This window comes from Biomphalaria glabrata, chromosome 2 (genome assembly GCF_947242115.1).
Source record: "Biomphalaria glabrata chromosome 2, xgBioGlab47.1, whole genome shotgun sequence".
Taxonomy (NCBI): domain Eukaryota; kingdom Metazoa; phylum Mollusca; class Gastropoda; family Planorbidae; genus Biomphalaria; species Biomphalaria glabrata.
The window spans coordinates 51,478,843-51,505,445 of NC_074712.1; the positions used below are offsets into that span (position 1 = coordinate 51,478,843).

Genomic DNA, 26,603 nt, shown 5'->3' on the forward strand with positions numbered 1-26,603 from the left:
TGTATATTCATTTAATATTGTAAAAAAACAAAATTAAAACAGTATATATAATATATACAATGTGTAAAAAAATTATCCAAAGTTACATTAAAACATGTACCTGCAGATTGCAAAATTGGTATATAAAATAATATTTGATGAATAATAATTCTACAAAAAAAAAACAATACAATATTTATTTTATAAATGAAAAAAAACAACAAAAAGACTTCCAAATTGAAAAAAAAAAAAACATTTACAAAATGAAAACATTCATAATGTCAAGTCGTTCAACAAAATATGATAGACTTTTATATCTATCAATCTTTATTTTTCTAAAGAAATGCTTCTACAAAGTACTATTCAAAGGCTCCAATGATTTATGTTAAGAACTATGATGGCATTCATTTGACAAAAGTTTTCTAAACAACATGTTGTAATGGTAATAGTTCTTCTCTTTTTATAATGGCAGTATGTATCTAATAGGCCAGAATAATCATTTATGCAATCCAGGATTTTCATTTTAGTTCGCTAGTGGCATTGAAAAATAAATTGTCCCACTAATGAGAATATTCTCATCCTATGGACCATACTCCCCATGCACCTAAGGTGATTCCTATTGCATTGCAATATCGATCCAGATTTTATTATTGCTCAAGTGAAAAAGATATTACTACTAATGTTTAGAATATTGATTATTAAATTAAGGGACATTTTTTTACTTTATAAGTAGAACCTTTTATAGTATTTAATAACAAACTTTGGTATGTAGAAGAAATTTAAAACATTTCCAACCATCTGATTCTAGCCACAGTCCTCATGTCTGAAGAATTTCTCTCTTAGAGCTGTACTATCATATTGTACTTGTTTTTTTGTGAGATAAGAACAGTGGGCCTGCTACAAACCATTTTACAAAACACAAAAATGATCATACAACAATAAAGCCAATTTCAAATGTACATGCACTACAAGTGCCTCAAATCTTTTACATTTTTTGTATTGAGCAATTCCATTAACTGTATTATTTGAATTACACTCTTTTTACTAGATGGTAGTGCACAGTAGCGTAAATGCCTGAAAATGCATTTCTGCAGTTTATTAAGGCTTGTCTTTGAGTTCGAAGATTAATGAGGAGTGCAGTATTTCCCATGGCTATGCAGCCCCAGTTTAGAATACTGTCAAAGGCTTTGGAATTTTATCCCTTCTCTAGAACCCTGAGCAGACTATGGAAGGGCATGGACATGCCATTTCTCATCGGGGAGGGTAGGTTTGCAAGCTAAAGATTGAGAAACAATGAACATATGGAGATATGTGCAGTCAACAGCAAACCAGCAATAACACTTTACCAACAAGACTATGCTTCCCATGATTCTAAAGATTGCAAGCTGTTAGTAAGGTTTTCAGCACTTGTAAAAAGGATAAAATCTTTAGAACCATTTTGAACAAATGGAAATACTTAAAATAGAATTAAAAAATGCACAAAACTATGACTTTGGATATGAAATATAATACATTATATCAATGAGTCAATTTAAGCAAATTCTTTAATATTGTTGTGGGAAGCGTGGTCGAGAGGCTAAGTGCGCTTGAACTTGGCTTGTCTCGGCTACCTAGAAGGGGGCTCGAGGTTCGACACCCGACTCGGGCAGAGTTGCGTTTACTGAGCGCCTAAAGGCAGCACGGAAATCCAACTCCTAGATACCCCCTCCCCCCCACTGGTCCACAAATGAGATTGGACCAAAGCGCTCTGAGCATGCTATAAGCATGAAAGTAGCGCTATATAAAAGCTATAATAATAATAATAATAATGTCAGTTATTAAAAAACTTTTAAATTCAACATCATTAGTGGCAGTAGTAGCAGTAGTTTTGAGAAAAATCTGAATTTAAAAAATCCCTTTTAAGGATTCCTTAATAGAACTATACATACTAACAGAACTATACATACTAACAGAACTATACACACTAATGTGTTTTGTTATTTCATAGATACTTTTAAGAGTCAAGCCTTAAAATAATTTCAGGGCAAACGTTGAAATAATGTACTTATATGCAAGGTCTAAGGCACTCTATAAAGAAAAAAAATGTAATGCTAAAACAGTATGTGCTGATAAAAGTATTTTTTAAAAACATCCTAAAATATCACAAATAATGAAAGAAAGAGCAGGTAGTCGACTGACTTGCTAACAAAGTAATCAAAATGTTTGACAGCAGCCCTACTGTAAGTGAAGGATTTTACGTGTGTTTCAAGTGAGGATAAACGTCATCTTGAAGAAATCTAGGTCAACCAATGGGAACAAATGACTGATTATTTACCTATTTATAGCAAAAATATAACATAACAAAATGAGAAAAATAGGTAATTAAAATGATCCATCAGAGATTATAACATCTAAAGAAAAAGTCTGTAAAACAATTTAAAAAAAAAAAGAACATTTGACTAAAAACTAACTGAAAGACTGGTAAGTGGTGGTCCTCCAAATCAACCATTTGATTGTTGGTTTTTAAACATTATTGAAAAAAATTGATCAAAATTAATCAATTGCTAGTTAATTAGAAAATGTTCAAATAATAATATTTCTGTTTCCTCTTGTAAATAAGAACTAGGAGTAAAGTTGTCAAGGCACTGCAGACACAGAGAACGTAGACTACGTGCGGTGTTTCTGCGACAGTGTATCTCATGTACACATACTCTGAAGGATAAAAAACAACTTGCTCTTCTGCTGTATCCCTCATCAGGCTGATGCCTTTACTGCGCATTACAGCTAGCTCGCCATCACCCAACAGATTTTCTAGGGAGAGACATTGAGGAGAGTTCTTATACACTCCTTGGAACTCCAACACACCATCGGGTGCACAGATCCAAGGGTCAGAGGTGACATTCAGCCACTGATTTAGATACATTTGCAGAGTCGTAAGAACAATAGAGTACTGCTCCATCTTTGCTACATTTACTGTCTCTTTTGGGTCTTGGGCTAAATCATATAACTCCCATTGCTCTCTGTAGTAATACTCTTTGAGTGTCTTGAACCAGTGTAGGGGCAAGTTATACCTCGTCCTGTTCAAAATGTCTTGAAATGTTGGTGAAACAAAAAAATCCTGGTCGATAGGGAATGGCATTTTGAAATTTATGTTGTGAATGAGATGAAATTGGGACGAACGAAGTGATCTCATTGGATAATACATGGTGATTTCATGTAGACTGTGACTGGCAAAGACAAAGTCTCTCTCTAATCTTGAAGTTAATTTTTTCTATAATTATAAAGAGAAAAATGTTAGAGATGTGAGATGAATCTAAATTGGTAATTGAACAATAACACAGCACAATATTTTTCTAGGTGAGAAATGAAACATTGAAAAAAATATTTAGAGTAATTGAAATGAATAACAATGTTATTAAGATTAGGGGTGTCATGGCTGAATGGTAAAGCGTATTAACTTCTGATACAAGGGTTTTGAGTTCAAATCACAGTGAAGATTAGGATTTGATTTCAAATTTTTAGGATGCCCCTGAGTTCACCCAATTATTCAGTACATGGAAAAAGTAAAGGCAGTTGGTCGTTGTTCTGTCACATAATACCCTCGTTAACTATAAATCATACTCATTAACTATCAAGCATAGGAAAAGATTAGCTTTGAACCCTCTGCCACCATAGATGGCAAGGGTTGTAAGAAGTATCTAGATTTTACCTACGTTTCACTTGAAAGAAAAAAAGAACAAACCTGCAAAATATTGCCAGTGTCTACATCTGTTGTGAAATTATCAGAAGTTGAATTAGTTGGCAATAGTGATGTTCCAGTCAATGTGACTGCATTCCCTTCAAGTGTGTAGTTAGGATATGAGAGGTTAAACCAGTCTAGTATGGTAGGAACAACGTCCAACAGAGTCATTAAACTGTCATTGGTCTAGAAGTAAAAAGAACACACAAATATTAGTACACAGAAGCTAAAAATAAACAGATAAAATTTCATAATCAATAAATATTCTACGTAATATGGTTTTCTTTGAAATTAAGACACAGGAATAAAGATGTGGAAGGGAAAGCGTTTTAAAAAAAAAATAGATGACTCCCTACAGAAGACTGAACAAACAATAATAAAATATGCTAATGTATATTCCAAACTTATATAGATATAAAAAAAAAACAACCTTTAAATAATATATCTAAGACAAGTGCAAAATCTATATATTTTAGCTTGTACAATATCTAAAGGAAAGTAGTCCATTAACATGTACAAATGCATTGCTCTCACTTTTCCCCAACTAGAAGTATCTTCTGGTGATGATAAAATGAAAGGAACAGCAATGCCAGAGTTGTATACATTGGTGCGTCCATTAGGAAAAGGAATTCCATTATCAGAGGTAAACATGACCAGAGTGTCATTTAGATGACCCTGATTTTCTAGCTCTTTCATTATCAATTGGATACCTGGGAAAAGAAGAATATAAAGTAGATCCTGAAAAATTCTTACAAATTCCTATAATATAAAAGAAAAATGTGTTAAGCTTGAGAAATGCAAAATAAAACAATAAAAAAAAAATCTAGTTAAGTTAAATGTAAATAGAAAGAAATTCATTAAATAAATGTGTTGATATTTTTATTAAGAAATAGACGAGTCATTTCCTTCACAAAAAGAAAATATAGGCCAAATGTATTATTCTCTCTTCTTCCAACAAAAAAGAATATTCACTGGTACATTGCCAGTTTTTATCATTTCTCTAACTGAAAATACACAATTCTTTCAATATGACTTCAGATAATGAAAGGTTTTGGAATTTTTGAAGTCTAAAAACTTATTGAAATACGCTTAACCTTCAAAACGGATATAATGAAAACTACATCATCAGCTATTTGAGAAACATGTAAGTTAACAAAAGAAAAAAAAAGTCTACTTTGAAGACTTTGAAGACTAGACTTTTGGAAGCTTTGTATATTATATGACAAAATCTTAAAAAAGAAGTTTCTTGTACATACCTTGATCCATCCTATCCACTGATGTATACTGAGCTGCAATGTCCTGTCTTGCTGCTGGCGTGTCAGGGACAAAGTAGGGAACTATGACTTCATCAGGGCTGTAGAGAGTAGGCTTCCAATCGGGAATGATTCCCATACCAGCCTGACCATTTCCATATTTCTCACAGAACTGACCAAACTCAGGATTGGTGCTGCCACATCGGTGAGGGTCATGGAAAGCTATGTACAGAAAGAAAGGCAGACTGGATGGAAAGATAATAAATAGATTTATAATGTAGGTCAATTGTATTTAAATTTTAAAAAACGTGATAATATGAATTTCTGTTCAAACAATCTCATAAAAATCAAGCTAGGTAATAAATAATACTAAAAAGTATGGTTGTTATCGAAAGCAATTTTCAAATATTTTCAAAATATGTGCATCAAATCTAGTTTAGAGATTTCTATGTAGTTTCTAATGCACTTTGCACATAAAGCGTGTCCAGGTAACTAGTTTTTAAAATTTCCCATTTTTTTTTGCTTTTTAAACTTAATGGTAAATGTTAAAAGAAAAAAAATACAATTAATTTAAATAAATTAACAAGTTCAAATTATATTTCCACTTACTCTTGTGAGACATTCCTGAAAAACTGTGCCACCATTTCTTTCATAAATGTGATATTTCTTCCAGCTTTATTCACTGAAACTTGCTCCTCAGTGACAGCAAAATCAAATGTGTAGACACTTTCAGGCCCTACATGTTTTTTACCAATAATTCCTGACCCATTAAAAAAAAGTAAATTTAAACCATGATAGCACAAAATTATACAAATTATGATTTTTATTTCTGGCAATTTTTTCTCCAAAACTGAAGTACTGCAAACAAAAAATAAACAACAACTAAGTACTGTATACTAAGTACTGTATACTATACTAATTTCATATGTTCAATTTAGAAACTGAAAAGTAAAACACAAACTTTTTAGTGACTTGAAAGATGACTGACAGTTCTTTAGTAAGAAAGTATTGACTAGATGATTGAGCAATAAAAAAAATTAGCCATTGGTCTTTTATTGAATGGCTACAATAGCTTCATGGCAAGATGTGTCCAGCTAGCAATGAACTTTTTTTGATGAGTTAGTAGCATTGGGTATGACTAAAGCAAATAGTCTAGCAAGGCTCAGAATGAAACTTGCTGAAAGAGGCATACAACTTTTTGAAGTAATAAAAGAAGAATGTGCATAGAAAAATCTGTTTCATGTACTTTAACAAATTGAATACCTGGTCCACTAAGTTGCTCAAGTGAGATGAAAAAGACTAGGACTGCTTTATTGATCCTTACGGAAATTTGTTGTGATTACAAAGACTCAAATCCCATTTTATTTTATATACAAACAGACAATATTTGTAACAACAGCAAACATGATTAAACAACACAACAAACAATAGAACAGCTTTCTGCTCCAGTTTTCTAAGCCGTCTTTAAGAGTATACAAAAATTTCATTCTTCAAAGGGTTATTAAAAGTTGATGACAGGCTACCTGGCACTAATGCAGGCACAAGGACATAAACTAAAAACATTTATGATCAAATTTCTTAATTACAAAATGCTATTACCTGTTCTTATCCCTGCTTTTTGAAGGAGTACAGGCAAACTTTGAATACCATCAAATGAATTGAAATTGTGTACACCATTGTGTAAGCCAAACATTCCATTCTGGTGCTGAGGGAGTCCTGTTAGAATGCTGGACCTACAATAGTGTAGGAAGAAAAAGAGATATAAATTATCAGTACTCTAAACAATCAAAGTTGAGATGGCAGGGAATAAAAAAACAACAACAAGGTTTTAGAATTAGAATACAAATACTGGCAATATAGGACAAATTAGATTGTAGAGAGGCTGGGGGGAAGGAAAAGAATGTGTCTGCAAGTTCTTAGGAATTTTAGAAATTTTACTTTCTTATATTCTCACTGCCATTATGGGATGTGAGGCTGAGTTTCAAAAGCTGCTTAACTATCTATCAAGCTCAAGTTGGATACCCGACTGAGTGCCTAAAGGCAGCTTCCACTGGTCCACAAAAAAAGATTGGACTATAGCGCACAGAGCATGTTATAAGCAAAAGCAATTTTTAAAAAAAATTAAATTCCTCTCTTCTCATTTTGCATTCAACATTTCACACATATGAAACCATTTAGTCAAAAACTGACTAGCACAGACCTTGTAGTTTATATGTAAGTAGTAGAATACCAAAGCAAGTTGTATACCTGCTAGGTGAGCAACTGCTAACTGATGTGAAAGCATTCTGGTATATTATACCTCTCTGTGCTAGAGCCATCAACCCTGGTGTTTTGCAAACTGAGTTATTGTAAACTTGTGTTTCAAATCCTGCATCATCACCTGCTCGATAACAACGAAATTTAGAAATAAACAAAAATTAGCAAAATACAAATACGCTTTTTTTTTTTTTAAATTTACTCACTCACTCAAAATTCTGGATGCACCATTGATACAAGATATTAATAATATTTTATACGGTAGTACAGGTTAAATTATTGTTTAGTTTAAAAATACATTAAAGACATTTTTTTTACAAAGTGAATAAGATGTTTAACTTTAACCAAAGAAAATTACCAACAAAAAGGAGAACATTCCGCTTTTTACCCACAGCTAATAACACACAGAGCCAAGACAATACAACTATCAAACGTAACATTTTCAGCAAGTAAAAATGTAAAAGCTTGTCCTTTTGTTTACATTCTATTCTGTAGCCTGAAAAGTTAAAAAAAAAATTATTATTTTAATAATTGTTTACAAATAATAAATAAAAAAAATACATAATAAATAGTAAAAAAAATTAGAATGGCTATCCTTACTACACAAACACATAAACTTTGATCAAATCTCAAAAGCTAAAAGGGCTATAGATTGAAAATCTTATGTCACCATCCTGTTTTTTTGTGTGCTCAAAATAAGTCTTTGAACTTTTGAAAGAATGTCTTTTTTTAAAATTCCAATAATGCACATTTATATTTTATCCGTATATATATATTATCAATATATATATCCTAAATAGTATGAAACTGTTTTAGAACTCAATACTTTTTGTTACTAAATTACACAGTAATTATACTTTTGCCAAGATTTTGCAAAGAAAAGCAAAAGTAGAACCAAAAGTAATTGATTCTCGGTTCAGTTTTTACAAGCATTGGAAAAGCCATTGTTTTTAATCTTTGCTTTTTGACAAATAATAATAATAATAATAATAATCTTTATTATCCGTAAGGAAATTTGTCTTACAATTTGTGCATTACACCAAACAAAAAACATTATAACTATAAGAAACCAAAGTGTACATTCACACCAGACGCACTCATAATTTAGTTTAAATGGGTCTGAAAGTACCAACATCTACTGTTATTACAGTAGTTACGCTGAGGTTGTCAATTGTAGTCGAACCGAATTTCCATTTGATTGGATCAATAAAAGTTATTTTATCTTATCTCTTATCTTATTATGTAGAATGTGAACAAGTTTCTGTAAGAGATGGAAATGTACATAGATCTATATGAAATTGAAGAGCATCTTCTTGAAAACCTTTTTAAGCAATTTAAACCAGAAATTCAAATTACTATTTACTAAAAGGGGAGAGAGACAGTGACTGCGTATGCTCTACTAGCACAGTGCTTGCGTATGCGCAGTTAAGGTCACATCACTACGTGAACATATGTGCAGATAATTGCCAAATAATTGACCTGAAAAGCCAGATGCCTTTGATGTAAAGTTTTACCGTTTATATACTGTGACTATATATGCATCCAGTGGTTTAGACTGGACTAGATGTATATTCTATATATACCTAGATAGTAGATCTATAGAAGGTTGTGCAATATTTATTTATTTTTGAAAGATACAGTAACACGAGAAAAGGTGAATGAAGTTCCGAAGAATCTGTATCTTAACCAGTGGTTCTCATCCTTTTTAGCTCGACAACGATTCCCAACAATGCAGCGACCCCAGCTGTGGTATAAAATATTTTTGTTCAATAGCATAAATAACTGCTTTAATAATGCTATAATAATCATATTATGACCTAAATTTCTTATATGCATTGGAATAACTTATTTTTTTAATATCAAAACAATATGTAATTCTATTTAGTCTAATATATATTGTAGCTTCTAATTAAATTTTCATGAATTAATGTAATTACTATAATAGATTCACAGGTTTCTACTATAAATGCTGTATTATAAAAATATATATTTCCTTTTTTTTTAAAAAAAATTTATGTTGATATGGCTGCGACACTAGTGTTCGAAATTAAAATGGTATAAGTATAGCTTTAGTACTATAGTCTATAGATAATAATAAAAGACTATATATATATCTTATATTTGGGACACCCCATTTAATTCTCCTTCATTGAACGCGTCGTTTTTGTTTGTAATTCATTTGTTTTTATGTTTGGGGTAAAAATCGAGTTTTCGGGACTGCGCAAGTCAATTTTAAAAATGTTTCGGTATTTTTGTTCCACTTTTCCAAAGCAGATGGCAGTTTTTTAGATTCTCTGTAACCATGTATGTAAAGCTATTGTTTTAACCTCCCCCGGCAATTCACACCCATATAAGGAATGAGGGCTATATTATGAGCCTGTTTGATCATAGGCTGATGGATATATATCAAAATAAGCTTCCAAACATCTTGAGAAAGACATTCAAATAACATTTATACTGTTAGCTGTTATATAAAATTAAAAAAGGAGCTGTCCCAACGAATAATAATGAGTTTAACTCATTCTCCTTCATTGGACATGGCAAAATCGTAATAAGAAATATTTCAATGAATAGACACCACCTAGATCGAGATATCTAGAATAATATAGAATTTATGAATGAAAGAAAAAGTGCAGGCTGCTAATTTTAAGCCAGGACCATGCCCACAGCAGGTGATCACGTCAGGTGAGCTGGCAGTGAGGAGAGGTATAAACTAAGCGTGTAGTGTCACAACCTATCAAACAGGCAGTGGAGGGAAGGGAGGAGAGAGTTATGAAAAGAATTATAAGCATCTATGAGAGGGAGGGGGGTGTTAAGTTGTAAGAAAATAAACATCCACATTATGAAAACAGGAAGAGGGTTTATGGATGGGAATCAAAAGAAAGAGAGAGAGAGAATACATGTAGCCTAGTTGAAAATATCATGTTTATTAAATTAAAATAATTAATTTATAGATCTATAATCTATATAGATTTATTTCTGTCTGTCGACACATAGATTATATAAATAAATATTATAGAAGGTATTTAAATAAATAAACTATAAACGATATATATAATTATATATATATATATATATAAAATTTCCCATCGAAGGACCCTTTTAAAGAATGTTACGCAAGTGGCAGCACCGCGCTGTCTATCGCTACGGTAATCAGGTCACAAGGTCACTACCGGCTAGACGGTGTCGGTAGTATCACTATCATGTAATTGTTCGTGATAGATCTAGTCATGCTCTAATGATATGAAAACTCTGGATCTATATTATGTAATAATAAAATATTATAAAAGGCTATAAAAAATAAATATTGAGAAAGAATTAAGCTTCATTTTTTTCAATTTTATTTTTTTTTGTTTATGAGGCTAAACAAATGTATGGTTTCCTATTATGTACTGGTCATAGTCATAGGCCTATTTATATATATATATTATTAATATATATATATAGATCTATATATATATTATATATATATATTATATATATACTTGTCTTAGAGATTGAGAGAGAGAGAGAGAGAGAGAGAGAATGAGGCAATAGACTATAAATACATATTGCAGAAGTGAATCTACTTCTAGTTCTTTTAATACAAAAATAAATAATTTTTAATTAAAAATATAACAGATATAATTTATTAGCAATTACATAGATTATGATAGATCTAGTCAAATCTAGTGGTGTTCAGTGACAGTGCTCACAGTGTCCAATGACCAATGAAGGGGAAAGCACAAAAACTGAGTAGGAGTATGAAGTGACCCAATTTATTTTAATTTAAAATCCTGACTATCACTATTCACTATGACTAGTATGACTATGACTACTATGAGTGGTAATACAAAGAAACACACTATACAGCTATTTTTATTGACAATAAGATGATAAGTTGAAAAATAAGAATCTGCTAGTTTAGAGCGCCCTAGGCCTAGTTAGCCTAGTCCTAGTACTATATACATCTAGTTAAGTTGAGTAGATTACTAGATAGAGACTAGAGTCAGACTTTTCTTAATTTTCTAGTTCAAAGTCGGTGTTCAGATATAAGTAAGTATAAGTATAAGTATAAGAATCTACCATGATATAGTAATATAAAAGTATAGATCTAGATAGATCTATTTAGTACATTTCTAGATTCTAGATCTATATAGACTCTAGAATCTAGATTAGATTTTAATCTAGATCTACTAGAATCACAATCTATTATTTAGAATCTAGACTAGATCTAGATCTAGAGTCTAGAGTAGAGATCTTTACTGTCAGATTTTTTTCTGTACAGGTTAGTGATAATAAAAGTATTGCTCACTGACACACACATATCATCAGAGACCTAACATCTATATAAATCTAGATATATAGGTCTGTGGTCTAGATCTATGCTATTTCCTGGGATTTCTTGTTTGTAAACATTACTCAGCTTTTACTACTGTTAGATAGATCTATTCTTTCTAGATCTAGAGCTAGAAATCTAGATCTATGTATATATCTAGATCTAGATCTATAGAATCTTGAGTCTAATGAAATGGAAAACATAAATAAAGGTTAGTCACCCCATATTTTTCATAAGACTAAGTTTAGTAAGTAGGGGCCAGCCAGTGCCAGTGATTGACTCGAGTGAATCATCCTGAATGAGTGATAAGACTAAGAGAGAGACCCAGTTCACTCACTGACTCAGTCAGAGAGTAGATCTATAATTAGAGTCTAGACTCTATAATAATTATTATAATATGAGGCAATAGACTATAAATACATATATTATATGATATTGCAGAGGCAGAAGTGAATCTACTTCGTTTAATTAAATTAATTATTAATAGTAATAATACAATCTAAATAATTTTTAATTAACACAAGTGCTCAGTGTCCAATGGCAATGAATTTAATTAATTTAATGAAAGGGAAAGCACAAAAACTGCGTTTAGCATAGGAGAATGAAGTGACCCAATATTATTTAAAATCTTGACTATGGGTGGTAATACATAGTTAGACATTATTTGGTGAAGGTTTAACTTACAAAAAAAAAACTGAAAGCAGATTCTTCAACTAAGTCTAAAGGACAATAAAAATATCCATGTTCCTATGATACTATGTTTAGCATCAGTGTAAAATGGAGGGAATTTTAATATATTATATAGATTGTGATGATAGGTCTAATGCAAGTACATGTTCTTAAAAAAATTAGCATGTCAGCCTTTTTTTTTTTAATTTCAGCTCCCACACAGAGAAGGCCTCTGTTGCTCACCCAATTCAGCCATCCTAAGTTAGTGGCATCAGGTCATGATCTTCTGTTGGAACCTCCTCAGATCTTTCAAGAAAGTTCCTTCAAATTTCTTCAAAAGCTTTATCCTTCATATTCTTTGGAAGGTAAATATACAGGTGCTAAATAAATAAAGTTAAAAAAGACTACAGTATTTTTTGTGTGTTTAGGATGGAATTATTTTACCAAAGAGGTTTACAGAACCACATTTACAGGTTTACTTTTTTTATTTTTTATTTGTTTGCATGATTCATGAACTTAGGAGAGGTGATTGGTCATTATTGTGGCTGGATGACATATTCAGAAAATGTTGGCCATGGAAACATTTAAATTCCCTTTAATCTGCTTATAGTTTTAAGGGGAATTTGAACTTGTAAATCATCTATATCTAAATATATTTAGAAAAACTAACTAATTGTGTAATAAGCTTTAAAATTTATCAATTCTAGGCTGTTTTACAAGTTGTTACTCACTTTTTTTGTTAAGTCTGATGTACAATTTAACAGTCATCATATCTTGGTGTCAGAGTTGTCATGTTTTGCAAGCAGTATTTTTCTTAATGATTTTTGTTTTTATCTACATCTTTTAAAAAGTCCATTTTGAATAATTTATGAATATGAGCATTTTGGCATGGGAAGTGACTTTACCATGTGGTCATTGAGTCTAATGTATAATTGTTCTTCGGAGACTGTGGTATGTAATAGCTTGGCTGCATAATACTAGGGAAGATTTTTAAAGTTTAAAGGTTGTTTTTTTTTAACTATTAAAGTGTACTCTGGTCCAATTTTGTTGGGGGGGGGGGGGGGGATCTGTGAGGTTTCCATGCTGTCTTTGGGTACTCAGCTAACACAATTCAACTTGTCAAATTCCACTTTTAATCACCTTACCCACATGGGGATTTAAATTCAAGCTTCTTGTTAGGTAGCCGATCGGTTTATACCATTATGTCAAATGCATTGTCAATAATTTAAATATTTTAAGAGTATTTTCAAGACTTCAACAATTAGGATAATTATACATTCCAATATTATTAACAGTATTCATTATCCTGATATAATTTTTTCAATTGTTGTCTTGGATGTATAAATGTATAAAGTTATATCAACAACCTACAGAAAGTAAGCATCTATCTTCTCTGTACCTGCAATAGTAATTTGGCCCTAACTCTAGATCCAACTGCACAACTACTAAATTTGTTCAGATACTGGTGGTTTGGCATATTGCTTTGTTTTATAAGTTTGGGACACTCCTTCATGATGACACTCTGAAGTGCATACCACCAGGCAACCAGGTCTAAAAAAGTAACACTTTATAAATATATATATATATTTTTTTTTTATACAGAATTTCTATTTTACCTCTACTTTAGGGATTCAACTTAAGCTGTACAAAACATGTCATATTTAATGCTACTAGTTGACTGGCGGCATAGCTTACCGCCATATGCCACTGCAACCTATACGATCGCAGTGGGCCCCGCACTTTCATAGGACTCGCACTAATTCTATGTGTATAAATTATTAAATTAAACATTTTATAACTTATAACAGATTTCCCGTGGCCTCCTGATTAACAGGAGCTCCTGGAAATCTCCTGAAATTGCAAAATATACAAAAAAGGCCTGGAAATCTCCGGAAATTATTAAAATCTTTTGAAAACGTACAAATCTCCTGAAATATATATAGACAAAAATTTTCATTTTGGGTTGTCATTCACTTTGTAAATTTCCTATCCTAAGCGTGATAAAAAAACCCAGCATTATTACGTAATTGTGAAATCTGGTGAAAGAAGCTTCTTGCACCTCAAACTATTGAAGAATGACTTGAGGTCAACAATTCTCAAAGATAGATTGAAACATTTGGTAATTCTTGCTATTGAGCGTGATCTATGTAGGAAACAGAATTCTTATGAATTACTGTATGACTTCGCTACACGCAAGGCTCGTGTAGTAATTCTGTGCATGGTAAAGAATGAATAAAATGCAAAGACGAATATATTTTCTAATGCAAACTCTTAATTTTCACTTATTATCTGTATCCCTACCCAAACGGGGCCCAGTGAAATCCGTTTTGCATTGGGCCCCACAATGGTTAAGTCCGGCCCTGCTATTTAGTGATGGGTGAATGCAACTTGTATTCCCCCCCCCCCCCCCCCCCCATATTTTTTTCCTAAGGTAACTCTAGTATGAATTGTAGAAATAAAAGAGTGATCTTTCCTTTATGTGGTGTCCAAACTCTTGAGCATGAAGAGAATTATATATATAGATGGGTTTCATTCTGGACTCCCATACATTTATTTGAAATAAATATTATATAAAAACAAGTTTTACTTAAGTAATTTAATTTTGTACATTATTTTTCTTTTTTTTTTTTTTTTTTTTTTCAGACCTGCTTTCAGAAGATGCTATTGAAGTTAATTTAGATGAAGATGATTTTTGTGACAAATATGACCGTCACAATGAATACATAGCTGTCAATGATTTCTCTCTAGAGCATCTCCCTTCTCCCATCAAACATATCGCTGTATATATCTGGCTAAGGAATGTAGCCCCATTTGTTGTCAGGCTAAAACGAGATGGAAATGCTACAGGCCGTATATGTATTTTGGACCAGGAGAAGAACAAAAGTAAAATCTGTGATGACGTTCACTGCCAGTTCTTGGAGAAGCTGGGAAGAAACCACAATGTCTATGGGGGCCTTGGAATCATTACTAACAAACATGTGATTAAAAGTGATTGTGATGCAGCCATGACACGAGTGGATTTTTTCTACAATGATGAGAATTCACCTCCCATATATACAGAACTGGGCAACTCCTTGCAATTGTCTGACACAAGGTTTGATTACTCTGTTTTCTCATGTTATGTTCATGACAAACTGTTACTAGAGATGGTCAAAGTATTGGACAGTAAGAGAGATTATGCTTGGTTGAGGATACCTCCTAGGATACGAACATTGACTCAACAGTACGCCATAATTATCTCTCATCCTCATGGGAAGGCAAAGAAAATCAGCATCGGGATGGTTAAAGAGACTGAAGTGAAAGGTAAAAATGAATTAGCAAACATCAGCGCATCTGCTCTTAGAGTAATTTATAACTTATGTGAGAAGCAAGGTAGCGAGGGCCTGAAGAGATTTCTAGCATATTATAATTTACAGAAACAGGAATTACCATTTAGAATAACTTGGTACACCACTGCTACTTGTAAAGGAAGCTCAGGTGCCCCGGTATACATGGGAAATATTGTGACAGAAAATGGGCAAGAGAAAAACTTGGCCCACACTCACAGAGGTGTTGATAAAAACAAACATTTAAATGTGTGTTTCACTTGATGAACAGATAAAGAAACATTTTTTTCTGCTGAATGAACACAAAGTTGTTTTTAAATAGAGACATTTTTAATAAGATAATCTCTAACATTGGTGCTCAAACTATGGCCAGCTGACAGTTCTATCTATCCCCTCAAAACTTCTACCAACATTTCGTAATGAATCCACAGAGGCTCAGTTTTATTGACATTGTTGGGCTGATACAGGCTGTGACATCTATGTTCAAATTTACATGGCAGGCTGAAAAAATTAGGGTAACTGGTAACACAGGTCTTAAACTGCCAGGGAAAGATGAATATAAAGGAAACTTAACAAAATGCTTTTTTTTTATCAGAGATATACCACTCATTTATTTGCATATATATACTCTAGTCTTTATAAGGTAGAACACTGCCATTGGTATTTATGATGAATTGAATACTTTTTAGTTAAGATAAGATAAGATAATTTTTATTGATCCAATCAAATGGAAATACAGTTTGACTACAATTGACAACTTCAACACTTTTTAGTTAAATCTTAACTAGACTTTCTGATGTTCAAATGACTTGTATTTATTTTTTAGTATAGAAAACCTCCCTATGCAGCTGTGGAAAAATGCCTATCAGAAATACGTTATTATCGTAGGTCCATTCTTCATGTAATTTTGCTCAAATTAAGGAAAACTTGACAATTATAAATGTCAAAACTTCACCAGTCCATTACTACAGGTCTTTCAAATCTGATCAGTCCATAAGTGCATTAGCGATTATGTCATAGAAGTGTAACTACGTCACTTGCTTGTCATTTCATATGAATAAGATAACATCATGTGTTACGCCTGAGATTGGCAGCTACAATACAGTATTTTGAAATAAATAAATATAACATATCTGTAGTTAGAAGAATGACAAGTGTTAAAAATGAGCCTCACCCAATAATCATTTGATTTTATTATCATGAAGGAAACAAGATTGACAGCTGTGCATCAGATCTTTACAATTTCTAGAAATGAAATGAAGCTTAAACTATAGAAATACATGAAATATATTCACTGGCCAGTCAAATTATTTCCAACTGGACAGTCAAACATTTCAAATTGGACAGTCGACATTTTAAACTGGTCAGTCAAACTTTTAAAACTGGACAGTCTAAAATTTCAATCTGGGGTGTACACTTGAAAAATGATTTTAAAAAAATGATTTAATGATCAAGGGAAAATGTGTGTCTGTGTGTGTTCTTGTAACTATAGCTGGTTCATTATGATAGAGATTCAAAACTTGTTTGAATTTTTGTTTTTATAATAATCATCTATAAGCTCAGTTTAGGATATTTTTTCTTAAACAAAAGTCTTATTTTGTTTACGATTTTATTTTTAATGTTCACATGAGCAAATCAGAGACAGTTATGTGTACATTTAAAATGCTACATGAAACACAAGACTTTCTTTTTCCTTATATTGACTAGACATTTACTTCATAGCTGCTATGATTCTTTGTTAAAATAACTCTCAAATTGTATTCAAGAGTCAAAAACTGTTCTGCAGTTCTCACTTTTTAAATAAACTGCTTCAAACTTCAGCCGAGGTGTTTATTTTCTTGAAAGCTCCAGACATAACCAAACTTTATTCTTATAGTGTCTGGTCATTAAACCAAAGCATCTATTTTTTTCTTTCTAATACAAATCAACAGTAAATTTAAATAAATTTAAAATAATTATCCTAAACAAATGAAAAGTTTTTGTCATTAGCACACAACAAAAAGTTATATTTACCATTTTGGTGAGAGGGAAGTTTTGAAAAAAAAATGCTTCCATTCATTTACATGCGTTTTACTTTAAAGGTTTCTGTGATTGATTTTTTTGTTTTTAACTCTTGGCCATAAAGTGAATTTCTCTTTTTTGATTATTTCAATATTTTTTTTATTTTTATAATATAAGCTTACTTTATCACTATCAATAGTTTGTTGTATAATTATTTCTTGTATTTTTTTTTTTATTTGCTATTATTGTTATTCACACATATTTGAAAATCAGTCATGGATAGAAGCCATTAATATCAAGGTCAGACATTGAACTTGCTGAAAGAAATTGTTTACTTTTTATTGTACAAATATATTTTTGTATTCAATTTTTGACTCAAACTTTTTAATTAGTTCAGTAGAAATGTTGGTCTCTCATTTCATTTCTTTTTAAAGTGATGTCGAATGAAGTTTAATCATTGTCACATACATTTAATGTTGAAGTTTTGTTTATGGGCTTTATCATTTCTATTGATGAATTTATTGGGCTTAAACATTCATCTTTTGTTATTTTGTATGCATACATCTCTTGCATTCATATTTTGTATGCATACATATCTTGTATTGATATTTTCTATATTTTGTTATTTTTCATTTGAGAATTTCATGTGGAATATCATTTTAAAAGATCATTAACTATATATATAATATTAATTGCCAACTCAAATATATACATTAATGATTCTGATAAAGATGACTATTGGAATAAATTTTTGAACTTTCTCTTTAAATGAAATATGTAAACAATGGGATTATCATATGGCCTTTTATAATATTTATTTTTATGTTTTTCTTTATAAGATGAACTCTAAAAAAGGTAGAAATGGCAGGCAAGGTGAAAAAAACACATAATTTTCATTTGTTTAAAATGGATAACATACGACAGAAAAATAAACGAACACGTAAAAAAAAATTTTTTTAATGTTCTCATTAAATTATTTAGTGTCAGCCAAAAATAAACTTATTAAAAAAAGATGACCAATGTTATGTCCCTGTACATTAAGAAATTGACCAGACTATGTTCTGCAAATATTAATTCTTTATTAAGACCCATCTTTGTTGTCACTTTCCCATGTTTCTCTAAAAATGTAGGCCATAGCGGTGCTATTCTATACATGACTCAAAAGTTTGGAACAGGCTGTGCCTTGAGTTTAGACAAACCACATAGTTACTATTGTCATGAACAATACATTTTTGTTGACAATTTAATCCGATGAAGTAATACAGTAATAATGTTCTATGCATGTAAATACTGTTAGTATTTTTAAAAATGTTGGTTTATGTTAAAAGCTACTTATGTTTTCTGTGTGTTTGCAAATAGTGCTATTTTTTTCTTTTATTCTATACATTTTGGGATAATTAAAGCTATTTACTTTCACTTACTCAGTAATTTCATCTTACTGTGATGAAAAATGTGGGATCCATTTCTGAATTGAGATGGCAGATTTATTTATTGATACCATCCTATTTTTAATTTATCAATCTAGGTGCTACACATCTATACCATACGACTTTTTAAAATTTGCTATGGCCAGTAGGTCATGAAATTTATCATTGACATTGCTGAGGTTATCACACACATCTTCAATTATGGTTAGGATTTTAATTAGAAACAAATTAAGACTTTATAGATCCTGGTAGGGATTGGATATGATTACATAAGCTTTTTTCTATTAAAATTGCACATTTCATACAAAAAAACAACAACAAGAAGAGAACATATAATTTACTTACAAATTAATTTAGAGACTAAAACACATAGACATCTTGCTAGTTTTTGATGCTTCTTTCAACAAGTCTGTCCATGTGATGCAATAAGCCTCATTGAGATGATTATATTATATATTTAAGATTTTAAATGAACGTTTAGTTTATTCAATGTTTGGCATTTCTTTTATGTCAGCTGATTGACTTAAATATTTAACTTTAAAAAAAAAATGTAAAGGGAGAGAACAAACTTTTTTCTACCAGTTAAACAATGTTCTTTGCAATGCATCAGTAGATACTGTAGGTGAGAAAAGTCACACAATGATATTTATTTGAAAGATTTATCTCTACAGTTGACATTATTGTCAACCGTTAGGTTCAGCTGAGATGTTTTAAAAATCTTTCTTTTTTAGTTGCTTTTAGTTTTAAAATTAATTTTTTATTAGTTTTACAAAACAGACTATTCTAACAGACTTTCTCAAGCTTTTTTCATCTGTTGAAAGCTTTCAGTATTGAGTAGGACAAAATAAAAATTAAAGATATAAATAAATGTATAATGTTAATTTCATTAATTTAATTTTTTTTTTCATTCACTATAAGGCAATGCTAAAAAAAATACAAAACTTTTTTTCTCAGAAAGAATGGATGTATCACTCTAGTTACATTTTAATCACATTAAGTTTAATTTGACCAATCTCAGTTCAGTTTATGCAAAATTTTTACACATTTATTTGCTCACCAAAAGGTTTGCTTCATTTGTTCTGTTTGGGAATGGTTCGAGTGAAGTAAAAATGTTCAAACTAGTATTTCTGTGATGTTAGTTTGAGTGCAAGTTTCAGACTTGGTCATGTGCAACATCTTTTAGTTTTACTTTAGACTATGACCCACCTGACCACATGTGACAAGCATCCAGTGGGTCAACATCTAGTCTGTAAACCTTTCTGCTGTCTTTTTTTAAGTTAAAAACATAATTTTTTAGTATGTCCACACTATTTTTTTTTGCTCAGAATAATCCAACTGCTTGTAATAATCAAAATTAGGTTAAGATGACAGAAAAGTAATTTTTTGATTTCAGCTAAATCTGTTTTCGTACATCTTTTGGTTAACATAATCCTGATGCCTAAATCATTTGTGATCATCTGATGCTTCCTTATGGCTGTAAAGAATGAAAAGTCATTGGTTTGCTCTTCGAGTTATGAAAGTGTTTGGACAGTATGAATAAATTAAACTGTATTTAGTTTTATGGTAGTACTATACTTTTAAAACAATGAAGTTCTTCTTCTCTTCCTCTCTCCCATTGCTTTATGGCAGGAAACAGAGCATGCTTTCCACTGCTGAATACCTCAACTCTATGCCTTTTGCTCAGTTCTAATATCTCCCAGGATAATCTTATGCCAAACTGTAAAGAATAATCTTGTGCCAAACATATCATTAGTATTTGTTTTATGTTTCTTCATCCTTTTTTTTTATTGACCTGCAGGAATAGTTTCTTTTCACAGCCATATTATAAAACTTTTTCAATTTGGTTTGGTTTCAAATATTTGTTGGTGAGATGAGAAAATTGAATAACTTTGCAATATCGGTGACAGAAAAACAACAACCTAACCCTCTTTTTGAGACCCCAATTCAAACAATTTATATTTGAAGGAAAGAAGAGTAAACCCATAACTGTTATTTTTTGGGGTTGCTGCTCAGGTAGGAATTAATTATGTGGTTGTAATTGTATAATGTCAAGTAGATACTTAGGGTTCGTCCCATCCCTATTGGCAATTTCATAAAAGATTTGAACCCTAGGAATCAGTTCAACAGTGAAGTCTTGTACTATGTTACACTTGGGTTTTTATTTTGAAAAGTGCTACAACTTAAAAATACATTTATATATATCACTTTTCTTAAATGTTTTCATATTGTCAATTTCATATTGTTGATTTTTATTTTAAGTTTTTTGTTTGACAAGTCTTTTGAAATGCAGCAAAATACTCCAAGTATTGTAAAGAATTTTAGTATTTGTGTGATGGTTAGTACCGGTACTGCTAGATTTATGGTGTGTGGTGGCAGAAGGTTAATTTTGTTTTTGGCTCCATTCAGGGGTCTCAAATCATCTTGAAGGTCAAGACTTTTAGATTAGGATTTGAAGTAACTTTAATGATGTTAAGGCATCAGCTGCTGATAATGCTTGCTTGATTCTTATTTATAAGTATTGACCACAGAAACATGAAAACTTCGCATCACTTGATTCTTGGAGCAACAATTCATAAAGCTAAATGTATTTCTGTTAGAACTCTGTCATTTTCAAACTTCAAAGGAATTTAAACTGTTGTCTTTTCATTCTTTTCATGTCATTCACTTATTCTAATTAGATTGTCAGAAGTTAGAGACTAGTTGTTTATTGAGTGCCCTTTTTTTGTTTGTTTGTAGTGGTATTATTCACAGTGCAACTATCTTAGTGCCATTATGACATTCACAACTGCTGGGAATATTATTTGCATGTTATATATAGTTCAGTGTGTTACTGTATTTTAATACCCACTTGAGAGTCTACACTAATTTTGTTTTTGCTTACAATTTATATTTTGTATGTTAAATATTCAATGTTTTAGTAAAAACTTTAAAAATAAACCACCAAATGTTTTTGTTCACAAAAATTAAATGTCATTATATCGTGTTTGATTAATGAGTGCTTTATTAAAAAAAAAGTTATTTAATTTGATGACACCATTTTATATTGATACATTTAAATGAAGGGATTAAATTCACATTCTTTTTGGATGAATACTCTGTTTAACTGGTCAAAAAATTTTGCTCATCACTTGTTTAACTCATGCGAAATGGTTGGAATTTAAACGCATTTTTGTTTTCTTTGAGAGATGCAATCAATGTGACTCTGAATTGAGAGATTGTTTCTGTGTGAAAATCCCTTGAACATTTGTTTTGATCATCAGTTTCTATTCAAAATGTCCATGTCACTTTGCTCACAATGTTTTTATTACAATTTTTTGTTCACAAGTCTGTTTGTTGAATTAACAAGTTAAATGTTTCTTTTTTCGTTTCAAATAAAAATATGGTCTGTCTGTGGGTTACATTCAAACATATATATTGACGTGATCAAATAGTTTCTTTCTAGTGTAGTACATCTGTGTAGTGTGTATGAGTTGAACGAACTGGACACAGATTGCAAAGTGAAAACTTCAGTGAAGACTTCTGTAAAAATTTCATTTCTCCAGTTTAATACACCAACATCAAATTTGTTTGTGAGTCCTAATGAAATGTGTTAAGTAATTGTGTTAATCAAAACAAAATAAAATTGTTCAACAAAAGACGTGAATTTTGTAGTCTGCTTGTAGCTTCTTCAAATTCTTCTTTATTTGTTACGAAGTAAATATTTAAAACAAAGCAAATACTTGTAGTTTTAATTCATTTGGGGGGCGGGGGTGGAATTGGAAAATCCGTTATAATAAAAATAGACATTGTTTAAAGCCTTGGGAAAATGATGTATTTTTCGGAAATCTCCGTTTTTTAAAGTCGTTGACAAATGAAAGTTGTAATAGCTTTAGAACAGTTTTGAGACTATTGTCGTTTAGTCACTTTCCACATGAAGTCAAATAAAAGAACTTTAACGTTTGACTCGGCGCTGAATTCAACTAGTGCAATCATTATGGACTGTGAAGGTTAGTTGATCATCTTACAAATCTTATTTTAGTTCAAGGAACATCTGTAAACAAAACAAAAAGTCAAGTTCCTCCTTACTATATAGACCTTTTTAGTAATGATACAATATAGACATGGCGACTTGACTGGTTCTCGTCACATTCAATCAGGGGACAGGGGCCACATCACCGTGTTTTTGAACCCGGGACAACTGGTACCATGCCATTGCTCAAACCCAAGTAGATATTATTCTCCATTAGAATGAAATTTCTACGAAAAACAAAATTAATTATTAGTGTGGAACTAAAGACAAAGACTAATTTTGTCACTGTCAAGTTTAAACTGCTATAAGGTCCAAGTCAACCTGCCACTCGTTGGACATTAGGTAGATCTACATTTTTACACTTTTAAGAGTTCTAATTTCAGCGTAAATGTTGACACAGTGCCACCCTTATGTTTCTTTGTTTTGTAGAGAACACACCGAGTCAGTTCCCTTTGTTCTCCTGTGGTCGTCTCAACGTAGCGACCTTTCGGGCCCATGGTCTTTCTGTAAAATCTTCAAACCTTTTGACATCCTTATTCTACAAATACCTTCAGCATTGGTACCCAAGAGATTCGTCTGAGGGTAAGTACGAATTATAATGTAGAAACTTAGTTTTGACTGGAGTGGTTTCACTCTGTGAGTAATAGCGCAATGTAAGAATATTGACCTTAGAAAACTAACATTTAAGATGCTAATTTTTTAAAATTGTATTCATAGAGTCAGAGGATGTCATTGAAAGTGGCCTAGTAGACGAGTACGTTGAATGTGTTAAAGCTGATAAACACTCAGAATTTATAGATATAAACGAGTTCTGCTTAAACCACCTTCCTGAGGATATAAGACACGAAAATGTCTACAAGTGGCTGAAAATTGTAGAACAATCTGTAGTAAAGCTCCAAAATGTTGTACACCATGCACTAGCTACGGGGCGTGTCTCATTCCTGGATGAAGAAGAAGGTGCAAGTAAAGTGTGTCCAGTAAAAGAGTGCCGCCATCGCCAGAAGTTAGGAGATCACGTGGTCTATGGTGGTCTCGGAATCATCACAAACACACATTTTGTCAGTAGAGAACTAGATGCCGAGGAAACACAAGTGGAATTTTTCTACAGTGAGGAGAATTCAACGTCTCGATGCACCGAACGTGGATCCTCTTCGAGATTCCGTGATACTCATTTTGATTATTCGGTTTTCTCGTGCTATGTTCACGACAAGTCTTTAGTGAAGAAAATGAAAGGAATACTGCGTCAAAAAGATCAGTTGTGGTTACAAATTCCCGAGACTATCAGATTATTGACTAAAAAATATGCTATAGTTATCTCCCATCCTCATGGGACGTCTAAGAAGATAAGCATTGGACACGTACAAGGGAGTGAACTTATTTGCACGCATGAACAGGAAAAATTAAATGCTATTTTACTTTTAAAGCTTTACGATGCGTGCATAATGGAGAAACCAGGTTTATTGAGGTTTGTGGAACATAATCAAACCTATGATTTGAAGAATCTTGGCTTAAGACGGTTCGAGGCGTATTACAAATGTTTACAATCCAAAGGACTTACATTACCATATAAAAAAATTCGGTATACTGCAGCAACATGTCGAGGAAGTTCAGGTGCACCTGTCTACATGGGGAACACTGTGATAGAGAATAGGATAGAGTTCAACTTGGCTCATACTCATAAAGGTGCAACTCGTGAGACGAATGTCAACGCATGCTATATATGAAGCAGGGGATGTAAAGTGCTAGCCTTTAAATTCAAAATATTCATTGTTCGTATATGTTACGTAGTGTGACAATTACTGTATTTTGAAAGCCTCTATTCTACATAAATAATTATAAACAAATGTGCTTGCCTGATGAATGAGTTTTTGCGTCGAAATTCAAAAAAACCTATATTGAATTTATATTAAAGATACCTTTAGGCCTAATAGATAAGGTAGACCTTTAAAGTTTATTTATTATTGATGCTACATAATTTGTAAATTAATGTCTTTTGAAGGCAATTTTGTTTTACTAAAATATTATAAATAAATCTACTTGCCTGATAAATGAGTTTTTGCGTCCAAATTAAAAAAAAATGTATTAAATTTTAATTGAACAAGGTTACAAAGACAGTTTGTGTGGAAACACAAACTCAAAATCGGCCCCCGAAGTGGTCCACCCAGGCAGGCTTCAATATTTTCAGAAAGAACATCCAAATGAAATTATATCAAAGACAATTAAGAGATAAGAATGGAGAAAGAAGGTTGACAGATCTTGTATAGTGCCCCAACGGTCCAGCAGATCAAAGGATAGGTGCAAGTGAATGCAAAGTTAGATGTGAATCTGGTCTAACTAGTTCCCCTTTCATACCTTGTGGTCTATAGGGCAGATGATGTAAAGTTCATCTGTTTTTGTGGCCTACTGTTAACGAGGGTGTCATGTAGCCAGCACAACGACCAACCGCCTTTACTTTTCTCCAACTAATGTCAGGTACCCATAAGAGCTGGGTGGACTCAGAGGCGCCCAAGGATTCCGAAGTTGAAAATCCCAGTCTTTACCAGGATTCGAACCCGGGACCCCGGTTCGGAAGCCAAGCGTATTACCACTCAGCTACCGCGCCTCTCCTGGCCTAACTGAAGTCTTATACATGATGTAATTGTTTTGTAAAGGCTCAATCTCTTATTCCAATTTTTTTTTTTTTTTTTTTTAAAAGGAAACCTCAGAATTTGCGCTATTCAGATTTAGCTTTATCATCATAGGAATCCTTGGGCTTTATGCCTCTTTTCTTTGCCTCTTTTTTGGGCTTTATATGCCTCTTTTATGGGCCATCTTGCCTCTTTTGTGGGCTTTTTTTTTTTTTTTTTTTTTTTTTAATATGTTTTTATTTGCTCAAAGAAAAGAAAATATATATATCCACAATAAAAAAAAAAATGCACGAAAATGAAATTTACAAGATTACTATTCGTTTTAATTTAGGTCTAACTTATAATGCATACTAATTAGCTTTTTCTCTTTAAAAAACTGCTTGCATAACTTATTTTAAAAATTAGATTTTTCGCTTTCAGAAAAAAAAAAGTAGCCGTTGCATCAGAGCTTTGAATGGTCTAAAATATTGTGATGTCGGATTTTCAATATCTTTTTAGTTTACGAGATCTAAACGGGACGGACGGACAGACATTTTGCACAAAACTAATAGCGTATTTTCCCCTTTCGGGGGCCGCTAAAAATTGTTGATGAGTTAATTAATAAAGGATGAGGTAGAGCTTTAAAATGTATTTCCTAGTTGTCATTGATTTATGCATTGCCTTTAGTTTTACGTTGGAAAGAAATGGCGCCAACATTTTCATTTGACGTTCAATCTTACTGTCAGGTCTTAAAATGTTATTAAGTATTACAAATGTATTAAGGTGTGTAATTATTAAAAATAATTAATTTGAATGACCATATGTGTAAGTATTATATTTATATCATATGTTATTTTGGTCCCAAAGTTCAGCCCGACAGTCACACCATACACACCCAGTTGTGCATAAACTAATAAACGATGTGTGTGATGATTTAACTAAAATTATAAATTTAATCTAATGATATTTCTACAATGAAAAATGACAAATGATTAACAATAATGATAAAGAAATATGAGTACATATAGTATGGTATACAAA

General features: G+C 31.8%; 3 protein-coding genes and 1 long non-coding RNA gene across 10 annotated transcripts in view; 2 read left to right on the plus strand and 2 right to left on the minus strand.

Moving 5' to 3' along the window:
• LOC106055120 (N-sulphoglucosamine sulphohydrolase-like) lies at window positions 1-11,841 on the minus strand. Of its 4 annotated transcripts, none has more exons than XM_056021273.1 (9): window positions 11,745-11,841; window positions 7,565-7,702; window positions 7,198-7,330; window positions 6,550-6,683; window positions 5,560-5,710; window positions 4,954-5,195; window positions 4,232-4,407; window positions 3,701-3,883; window positions 1-3,229 (listed from the first exon to the last, which is right to left on the minus strand). In XM_056021273.1, the coding sequence occupies exons 2-9, from the start codon at window positions 7,644-7,646 to the stop codon at window positions 2,531-2,533; spliced, it is 1,800 nt and encodes a 599-aa protein (XP_055877248.1). In that variant the 5' UTR covers window positions 7,647-7,702; window positions 11,745-11,841; the 3' UTR covers window positions 1-2,530. The 4 variants fall into 4 exon arrangements, with proteins under 4 accessions (XP_055877248.1, XP_055877251.1, XP_055877246.1 ...); XM_056021276.1 differs by lacking the exon at window positions 11,745-11,841 and adding an exon at window positions 11,452-11,500; XM_056021271.1 differs by lacking the exon at window positions 11,745-11,841 and adding an exon at window positions 11,272-11,443.
• On the plus strand, window positions 11,563-22,590 carry LOC106055119 (uncharacterized). 2 transcript variants are annotated; one of them, XM_056021280.1, is made up of 4 exons: window positions 11,563-11,641; window positions 11,686-11,735; window positions 12,406-12,558; window positions 14,837-22,590. In XM_056021280.1, exons 2-4 carry the CDS (start codon window positions 11,717-11,719, stop codon window positions 15,781-15,783), a joined length of 1,119 nt encoding a protein of 372 aa, XP_055877255.1. In that variant the 5' UTR covers window positions 11,563-11,641; window positions 11,686-11,716; the 3' UTR covers window positions 15,784-22,590. The 2 variants fall into 2 exon arrangements, with proteins under 2 accessions (XP_055877255.1, XP_055877254.1); XM_056021279.1 differs by having other exon boundaries at window positions 11,576-11,735.
• LOC106055118 (uncharacterized) overlaps window positions 21,957-26,603 on the minus strand; it is a 5,284-nt gene continuing 637 nt past the window's right edge. For both annotated transcript variants that reach the window (XR_008776670.1, XR_001215511.2), the window contains exon 3: window positions 21,957-22,977. This is a non-coding gene — a long non-coding RNA (uncharacterized LOC106055118). The remainder of the gene's footprint in view (window positions 22,978-26,603) is intronic.
• LOC106055103 (enteropeptidase-like) overlaps window positions 22,771-26,603 on the plus strand; it is a 26,454-nt gene continuing 22,621 nt past the window's right edge. Inside the window, exon 1 of one of the 2 annotated variants that reach the window (XM_056021267.1) lies at window positions 22,771-22,933. In XM_056021267.1, the coding sequence (XP_055877242.1) occupies window positions 22,858-22,933 (76 nt within the window). In that variant the 5' untranslated portion in view covers window positions 22,771-22,857. The remainder of the gene's footprint in view (window positions 22,934-26,603) is intronic. The other variant, XM_056021268.1, reaches the window with a different exon arrangement.